The 9,636-nt window shown below is 44.0% G+C and overlaps 1 protein-coding gene across 1 annotated transcript; it reads right to left on the reverse strand.

Annotated features, from left to right (window-relative positions):
* Nucleotides 1-347: 347 nt before the first annotated feature.
* SYPL1 (synaptophysin like 1) lies at nucleotides 348-6,724 on the reverse strand. Its single transcript, XM_009462971.2, has 5 exons — nucleotides 6,597-6,724; nucleotides 5,731-5,849; nucleotides 4,354-4,558; nucleotides 3,308-3,496; nucleotides 348-1,621 (listed from the first exon to the last, which is right to left on the reverse strand). Exons 1-5 carry the CDS (start codon nucleotides 6,663-6,665, stop codon nucleotides 1,490-1,492), a joined length of 714 nt encoding a protein of 237 aa, XP_009461246.1. The 5' UTR covers nucleotides 6,666-6,724; the 3' UTR covers nucleotides 348-1,489.
* Between the last annotated feature and the right edge of the window lie 2,912 nt (nucleotides 6,725-9,636).

Here is a 9,636-nt window from a genome sequence, read left to right on the forward strand (position 1 = left end):
AAGATCATGCTTTTAGAAAAGGACACCTGAACATTGCACTTATTACCTCTTCCAAAAGGAAATTCCAGTGAAATTTTGGACAGTTATAAGTAATAGAACTTATAGAATAAGAATAGCCCACTTTGGGCTGACAGAAAGAAGTGCTGGGCAGCACCAGGCAGCTTTAGTCTGCAGGAGTGACAGTCCTCTCTCCAAAAATCCAAGGTATCAGTGTAAAAACCCTTCTGTAGCACAGATACCTCATTCAGCTAGCAAGGTCAGCAATAGCTAAAGCCATGTCCCAGAAGCTACAAAGCCAATACATTTGCATTGCTGTTACAGCAGTAAGGATTCAAGGCACATTCTTTCAGCAGTGATACTTATTTTATTATACTATTTGGACTGGAAGTTTATATCAGAAAGTCAGTAGCTCTGGCACACTGAACAATTAGGATTTGTATTATATGCACACTATTATGTCTATTTTCATCACAAACAGCTTAATTCAAAAAACCTGAAGAGCTTGTTTATTAGATTTGTCAATACAAATATTCTTTCTGGGCAATTCACAGAGAGTCAGATATCTTAATAAAGAAGTCCACATAAGAAGAACCAAATATTTCTCCCAATGAACAAGCTGAACAACATCAACAGAGACTTCATCATATTCAGACATCTCCAGTTACGTCCTTTCACACACAAGCATTGTTCATGCACCTCAAAAGGAATTCATAGAAGCCCAGACACTAGCAGTTAGAATACATCAGCTTTGATTTCTACAGTATTTGTAAGAGTTTTGGGCCATACTTTGCTTCCCCCCCCAAGCGTTTAAGTCATCTATTGCACACATATACACACACTCATCTTTGTTAAAAGAGTTTATAGTGAGACTATAAGCTATCTTCTTGTTCAGAGATTGTCCCAAGCCATTAAATAGTAACAACATATTAAATACAGAAGTAATGTCCTTCCAGACACACCTGTCAGCAGATTTGCTACAGTAATCTGAGTGGAATATCTAGAAACCTACATGTGATCGCTGCAACTCTGACAGAGCTCTGAGTTCTACTCACGTGGCTTTTGCAAGGTATCAGTGATAGGAGGAAACTGAACTGCATTTTCACATGCCCTATTTGCATTTGTATTTCCTTTTTCATTGAAGGCTTGTTGGAACTAAAAGAAGTTGCAGTAATAACCCAAATGCAGTTGCTTCTCACCCATCCCTCCTATTAGGCTTATTTAAGAACCTGAAAGGGTCAGCATCCAGATAGCCTCAACATTTTGCTCTTCAAAAAAACACAATAAAAAGCTGCACAACTTCAAAAGGCATAATATATTTCAAGATAATTAAACACTTTAATTGGAATGTCCAAGACCTTATGACAAACCACAGTACAAAACAGAAGTTTGTACAAAGTATTATCAGTTATTATTGAAATAAATCCCAATGGCTCCATGCTCTTGGCATTGTGATGTAAAAGTGGAAGCACTTCAAAGTATCACCTTGGTTTTATACTCCTCTTTGAGTTGGATATATTCCTGGACTTCGAGAAATTCTGTTTGATTGGTTGTGCAAGTTGGTGTCCTTGTATACAAACCAAACATTTCCTCCCCATAAAACCATATTAAGCAAGCCAAACACCTGTAGGTTAAGAAAAAAAGGTGAGATTAAGATTTTTTTTTTTTTTTTAAGAGACAGAATACAACTTCAAGGCAAGCCAGAAACAACTGCTCTTATTGGCACCCCTTTGATTCAGACAAGACATTTCCACATGCTTTAGGGTATTACAAGCTATTTTAAACAGACTTCTTTGGAAATCAGATAGTCTACTTTATCCTTCGCATGGACTTAGACAAATTCTTTTCAGTCACTCAGCACCTCCGCATATCCACATCCAGAGCACATGATTAATTATTACTGGGCCAATGAATAACAGCCGGAGTTTTGAAAACCAGGATTCACTAGGAAAAATCATACAATAAGCCTCATTTTCCCTGCTGTGAAGAGTTCTTTCCATGAACATGACCTTTATATCATTGTATTACAAGGAACCTCTATTTGACCTCTATTCCACTCTGGAAGGGAGAGCCACCCTGCAGGAAGATCTAGATAGGCTGGAAGTGTGGGCTAACAGGAACCTTATGAAGTTTAACAAAGTGTAAGGTCTTGCACCTGGGAAGACATAATCCAGGAGTGCAGCTCAGACTGGGATCCACCTGGCTGGAGAGCAGCTCTGTGGAGAGGGACCTGGGGGTCCTGGTGGACAGGAAGCTCAGCATGAATGAACAGGGTGCTGCTGCGGCCAAGAAGGCCAATAGGAGGCTGGGTTGCATCAACAAGGGCATCACCAGCAGAGATAAGAAGTCATTATCCCTCTCTACTCGGTGTTTGTCAGGCCACACCTGGAATACTGTGTACAGTTCTGGTCCCCATTATACAAAAAATATGTGGACAGGCTGGAGGGTGTCCAGAGAAGGGCCACCAAGATGATCAAGGGTCTGGGAAGCCTGCCGTATGAGGATAGGCTGAGAGAGCTGGGTTTGTTCAGCCTTGAGAAAAGGAGGCTTAGAGCTGATCTCATCACCATGTACCAGTGCTTAAAGGGGAGCTACAAAAAAGATGGAGACTCCTTTTGCAAGGAGTCACATGGTGAGGACAAGGGGTAACAGGTACAAGTTACTCCCAGGGAGATTCCGATTGGACACGAGAGGTAAATTTTTCACAATGAGAACAGTCAATCATTGGAATAATCTCCCCAGGGAAGTGGTTGACTCCGCTACACTGAACACGTTTAAGACTCAGCTGGACATGGTGCTGGGCCATCTCATCTAGATTGTGCTAGAAAGGTTGGACAAAATGATCCTTGAGGTCCCTCCAACCTGGTCTTTTATGAATCTATGATGTGTAAAAATGTGCACAGTTGATTAAAAAGCTAGGTTCAGCACCAAAAGAGAGAGCAGGAAGCATAGTGTTTCCTCTTATATCAGTCAACAAACCACTTGGGTGGTTCAGTAACATATTTTAAGGTGCTCTTGGCTACAGACAGAAATAGAGACTCAAATGTGTCTGGAAATGCTGCATCTAACAGCTCTAGAGACAGATCCTACAAGTTGTTTATCTGAATTTCTTTGAGGAAACAAGTTTCATTCTAAAGAAAAAATTTGGTCGGTGTTTTACCACAGTATTAATGGGCCTGAAAGACTGATAACCCATAAAGCAATCTCAACACATAAAGCAACGCATGCAATCAGTAGAACAGGGCTCTGGGGTGCCATTGGCTATTTTCTAACACATTTATTGTACCCATATGGCAGAAGGCATACATACCACAGACACATTCAGAGTTCCCATGCTGGTCACAGAAGCAAAACGACAAGTTGTTCCTGGTGCTTTGCAAGATTCAATGCCCGGAATAATGCTGGCCCCTGTGGACATTTTGATGTCAGCAAGTGCCTTTGCCCAAGCTAAAGTACTGACCAGCCACAGAAAGGCTGTTATGACAGTGACAGCCAAGTCCTACAGAAAAGAAGTGCTCATTATTAGGTTAAAAAAATTTGCATGAATGTACACAGGAGAGCAAGGCAGAGACAGCATCGATTATATCACCAAAATAACTGCTTCAGTGCTAATGATCACAAGCAAATTTAGCCGTTAACAGTGTAATTACAACACAAGTTATATTCTCTGTTGATAATCAGCTACAAAACTGTATGCCTTTTGCACCTATCAAGCATAAGCTATTTTATCCTTTGTAAGAAATTAGTTTCTACAATCAGGTGCCTAGCACTTACATTATAAAAATTTAAGTTTATTAAAGTGGGGATGACAGGGGAGAAAGGGCAGAGGATTTAAATCTGGATGGCTGATATGCTAAAATATGTCTTGAAAGGTTGCTAGGTCTGGTTCTGGGCATGCTCTGAAATTTCTCATTCTGAGGATCAGGGCTTTAGTATTTAAGGTGACCAAAATTCACAACATAACTGTGTCCCTCTGTCAATTGCACCTGCACAGCAAGTGCTCTACACAGGGAAAAATCCCAGAGACTAACAGAGGAGGTTCCACCTATGGAACACTTGTATATTCAAATACATGATACAAAAGAAAAGTTGTGGTGAAGACACTGCTCACCTGAGAAGGTGGAACTTCATTCCACTCTGCTTTAATAACTGCATAAAGTATGATGCCATGGATGTTCAAGGGCTTTGCATCCCCTTTTCTGCTTGAGTGCTGTAGTGACTAGTCTGAGATACTTGTGTTCATGCTCCATCTAACTTTTGGAACTACTGAATATTCAGATATTCTTTTATTAGCAGTATTTCTCATCTCTTTGTGGTTTCAAAGGCAAAACATTAAAATATCTTAATATTACTTACAGTTAGCGGAAACTTGCTATTTTGCTGATACACATGTTTATATCCAATATATACCACAAGGGCAGCAATGCAGTAGAGGAATACCAACACTGCAAGCGTAACAAAGAACTGTGCAGAAGAGGAGAAGTTGCCCACAAGATAGACGTCAGTCCAAGTACCACCACAGCGTTTTGGATCTGGTGCACTAAATACAACGGTATTCAACCTGCAAAGATTATATCCTTATGTAGTTAGAGTTTGCTATACAGTGGAAACTTCATGCAGTCATGCTTAACAATAACAGTGCTTCAGCATTCTGTTGGTGTAAGTTTATACTAATATAAATTGTCTTTTAGAGTAATGTTTCAGTTATACAACACAAAGAGTTGTCAAGATACCTGAAGATTGTTCTCTGTCCTACATCGAGATATGCAACAGCAACTTCAGGAGAAGGATCTTAATCTTTAGAACAACTGAAGAAAGAAACCCCGATTTGGAAGCAGATTTAACAACACTATTTTAGAGACTGAGTTAAACAAGGGGATCAGGACTTAAAAGGCACTGAGTTGCATTGCAGCTACAAGAAAATGCATGCACAGGAAATTCAATAAAACCCGTGTGACTAGCAGCAACCAGCACGGAATCATCTCAGATTCCCACTCTCCTCTCCAAGTGCTGTTACAACGCTGGGTTTTGTGAACAAATTCTATACTGCTGTAGTAGTTTTTACTAGCTGGCTTCTGAATCCATTTCTATACTTGCACCTATGCTTATTGAACACACATGGAGCACTGACTCTGCGCTTGTTGTAACTGTGTGGCTGTGAGAACAAAGAAGTAGCCTTCCTCCTCATGCTCCAGGAAAGGAGCTTGTCTCTATGAGAGCACTACAACAACAGTGGAGTATTTAGTTTTTAAGTACCTAACACCCTCACCAAGGCCATAGTGGAATAAACTGAAAAGTAAGTATTTTCTATTCAATCTTTAAACAAAAATACAATCATGGCACATCCAAAATAAGATTATCTGGGCCTCCAAAGCAACTACAAATTGATGAAGAAATAGGTTGTTAAAATTAATTGTATTGTTTTGCTTATTAAATACCTTTTGTAGCATTCATGCACTGCTAGAATAGAGCTTAAGGTAGAGTAATACAAAACAGTAATATGGCCTATTGCCATTCCTACCTACTTCTTTCTATAGGGCACTAACAACCACAATGCTTTGAACAGCTACAGCTAAATATTTATTTATTGCTACTACACAGCAAGCCAGAGGTGGTTTCACATGTTCATTCAGATACATACAGTAAGTACATATTCATAGGTAGACAAATAGGGAAAAAAAGTGAATAATAAATAATTAGTGTATGAGTGACAACTGAAGAGCTAATACCCACCTGAATGGATAAGCAAAAGCAGCTGTAACTGTTTTGTTTACCACACCTTTGCAGGAAATTAGAAGGGTAGTTTCACCTTGAAAGCCTCCACATGTGGCAAAAGCAAAGATGGAAAAAATCTATAGGAATTGATACATAGATATATTAGTGCACATCACCATCAAGGGAAATAAATTCAACATTTAGCTGAAACAGCTAACAAAGGCAAGGAATAGGGACAAAGTTAGCAATAGTGAAGTATGGAGTGATGTCAAGAGGCAGTGAAAATGTTGAGTTTCTATAATCCAAAACCAGGACCAACACTGCTAACAAAAGCCCATTTGAAAGTTCTTTTCATTTATATTTTTCTTAGCTCTACAGCAAAAGTCTTTTGTTTTTGAATGCTACAAGCAAGCACAGTACCTCTTGCAGTTGGTAAGGGAAGCATTTTTAGGAGTCTCAGACATCCACAACCGTAGATTAGAGTAGCTGGGAGGTACGTGCTCAGAGTATTGCACATCAGCTTGACTCCCTAAGCAGCTCTCATTTTCCCTTTGTTCACTAGCAAAGCCCTAGACCCCTGATCATCAGAACTCACAACAGACAGCAGCACAAGTTACTGTGACAAACTTGTGATTAACACATAGATTTTACATATCTGCAAAACCATTTTCTTCTCTCCCAGTCAGAGGGCTTGGCTGAAGAGCAGCCTAGTGTTGAACATCCACCACCAGCGATATGAGGCAGGGAGCAGGCAGCCCATTAGCACACACCTCTTCAGGCTTACCCAGCCAAGACACAAGAACAAAGCCAGGCCTAGGAAAGGAGAAGAAACAGCCCCACAAGGAGAACAAGGCTTCCCCCTGTACCTCCCCAGCCCCACTCACCCACTCAAGGACCTTAATGAAGCCAAGAGGCTCCAAGAGCAAGCCAAAGTCCACTCTCAAGCCAGCCATCGTGGCAGCCAGCAGAGACCCACACCACCACCTGCCCACAGCTGCAGCCCTGCATGGGCACCTCCCTATAGGGACAGCCCCTGTGCTCCTCCCTGCCACACCCACATACCTCACACTTGGGCTGGCCCCACCCCCTATCACCTCACGCTGGGGCTGCTCCCACCCCCTGTTACCTCATGCTGGGGCTCTTCAGCACGCTTCTGAGGACCATCTCTACCATACCTTGACTTTGGGCTTAGTGATTTTATTAGCAAACAAGGCAGACGCTCTTGACAATTCACGTGCAACCGAAGCTTGCTGAAATGTCATCAACTGCATTTGATTTTTTAAGCTTTAAATCGTTTTTGTGATTATGCTCCATTGTTGGTAATCTTCAGTGAAACCAAAGAGCTAAAAACTCATGCTGAAGAAGATTGGAGGCCTGTGAGAGGGGCTGCCCTCTGCCCTCCTCCCTGACTGGAGAGCACAGCTAGCCGAGGTGGCCAACGGGCAGAGCGCTCGCTGCAGCGGTTTCCTGGCTCTGCTTCAAGATCTTCTAGAAGCTCCTTTTGGGATTGCTAGGGGACTCCTGGCAACCCTCTAAGGAACATCAGAGTGTCTGGTGCTGCTCTTGGGAAGCGATAGCTACGGGAAGCTGTGGCTGCTTCTAGCAAGATCTAACCGATCTAGAGGCTTCTAGCAAGCTCTGTGAGCTGCTCCTGGCCAAAGGGTGCTGGGAGGTTTTGTCCCAGCTGAGCCCTGTTATGGCTGCCAGGCAGCCTTGCAGCAGGTGCTGAGGAGATGCCAATGGAGGAGGTGGTTTGGAGTGCAGCTCCTGGGTATAGTTAGTGGGTGCAGCAGCTTGTGCAGAAGAGGGCCAGCAGCCTTTGCAGAGCAGCATACGTGTGCTCAGCTGTGGTGGTGGTGTGCTGCAGGTCACGGTCCCCAGCACGGTCTGGATCAGCTGTCCCTGGTGCATCAGAGGCCTTGGCTCAGATTGAGGTGCTGAGGGGTGGTGCAGCTCTCCAGTCCAGGGGCTGGGGAGGGGTGCCCAGGGCCTCTCGCTGGCCTGGGAGGTACAGGCTCCTTGCCTGCAGGAGGTGTGCGTAGGTGGAAGGTGTGAGTCACCAGGAGCTGTGGGAGAAGGTCAGTAGCCTGCACAGCATCAGAGATGATGAGAAAGGGATCAACTGGATCTTTTCTGAGACTCTACAGCTTAAGGAAGCTGAACCCACTGCATTCCTATAGGAGGGGCAGGCAAAGTCTGTGCTTATCGGATTAGGAAATGGGGACTCCCATGACGGTGAAGGCTGGAAGCTTGTGACTTCTGGCACCAGGAGGATCACTGCAACTGCAGATCTGCAGCTACGAACAGAGTCAGTACCTTCGTAGCAGACAAGGGGTCGGGAGCTTTCTCCAGTGAAACCTCCGTGCCAGCTGGGCCTGAGCTACACAGGAGCACCAGGAGGAAGACGTGACTGACAGTAGAGGGAAAGTTCCTCCTGCATGGGATGGAGGACCCTACCTGCTGACCCAGCCTGCTCTCTAGAGAGGTTTGCTGCTCACCAGGGACTTGGATCAAGGATGTTGCGGAGAGACAAGCTTCAAACTATTCATCACTGCTTCTCTTTCACATGGGCATCAACAATACTGCCAGGGAAGACCTGGAGCATTTCAAGCATGACTACTACATTGTTCTGGGGTGGTGGTCAACATCTTGGGGGCCCAGGTGGTTTTCTTCTCAATTTTCACTCCTCCTCAAGCCCATCTTCCTCAGTGGGAAAAGATCCTGAAGGTCAACAATTGTTTGCACAGCTGGTGTCAACAAAGGGGATTCAGCTTTTATGACCATGGAACCCTCTCTGAGGACTCAGGACTACTAAGAAAAGATGGGATCCACCTGACCAAGCAGGGCAAAAGCATCTTTTCAACAGGCTGGCTAATTTGCTAAGGAGAGCTTTAAACTAGAAGTAATTGATTGGGCATCAGGGGAAAAGATGATGACCCACACTAAGTGAGGAAGTGGTGGACTGGTTTGGTAAGCAAAGGGCACGGGATGACGTGATTTCAAGGAGAGACTCTGAAAACAAGAAAACAGGTCAGAAGCTCCCCCTCCAAGTATATGTATGCGTATAAGGAAGTGCCTACAGAACAGCATTATGGGGGAAGCTCTCATACCTTTTCTGGGGAGTCATCACGAGAGAGCACCTGTCTAAAGTGCCTGTATAGTACACACAACAGCACAGGAACAAAGAGGAGGAATTGCAGGTCTGTGTGTAGTTGCAGGGCTATGATCTCATTTGGATCATGGAGACAGACATTCTGGATATCACCTCTAAGCAAGTGGAGGAAGAGAAGGTTATCAGGAGTAGTCAACATGGATTCACCAAGGGGAAATCATGCTTGACCAATCTGATAGCCTTCTATGATGGCATGACTGGCTGAGTAGATGAGAGGAGAGCAGGGGATGTTGTCTACCTTGACTTTGGCAAGGCTTTTGACACTGTCTCCCATAACATCCTCATAGGTAGGCTCAGGAAATGTGGGTTAGATGAGTGGACAGTAAGAAGGATTGAGAACCGGCTGAATAGCAGAGCTCCGAGGGTTGTGATCAGTGGCACAGAGTCTAGTTGGAGGCCTGTAGCTAAGCAGTGTTCCCCAGAGGACAGTACTGGGTACAGTCTTATTCAACTTATTCATCAATGGCTTGGATGAAGGGGCAGAGTGTACCCTCAGCAAGTCTGCTGATGATACAAAACTGGGAGGAGCGGCTGATACACCAGAAGGCTGTGCTGCCATTCAGCGAGACCTGGACAGGCTAGAGAGCTGGGCGGAGAGGAACCTAATGAGGTTCAACAAAGGCAAGTGTAGGGTCCTGCACCTAGGGAGGAATAACCCCCTGCACCAGTATAGGTTAGGGGTTGACCTGCTGGAAAGCAGCTCTGTGGAGAAGGACCTGGGAGTCCTGGTGGACAACAAGTTAATCATGAGC

Source organism: Nipponia nippon, unplaced genomic scaffold, assembly GCF_047370975.1.
Source record: "Nipponia nippon isolate SJK-2023a ecotype South Korea unplaced genomic scaffold, ASM4737097v1 scaffold_3, whole genome shotgun sequence".
NCBI classification, from domain to species: domain Eukaryota; kingdom Metazoa; phylum Chordata; class Aves; order Pelecaniformes; family Threskiornithidae; genus Nipponia; species Nipponia nippon.

What these genes read in the sequence shown, in the direction of transcription:
- SYPL1 (XM_009462971.2), bottom strand. Translation starts at nt 6,665, where the DNA reads ATGGCTGGCTTGAGAGTGGACTTTGGCTTGCTCTTGGAGCCTCTTGGC. An exon ending in GCTTTTGCTTATCCATTCAG is followed by an intron (nt 4,559 to 5,730) that starts GTGGGTATTAGC and finishes TAATCTTTGCAG; the next exon opens with GTTGAATACCGTTGTATTTA. An exon ending in ATAGCAAGTTTCCGCTAACT is followed by an intron (nt 3,497 to 4,353) that starts GTAAGTAATATT and finishes TCTTTTCTGTAG; the next exon opens with GACTTGGCTGTCACTGTCAT.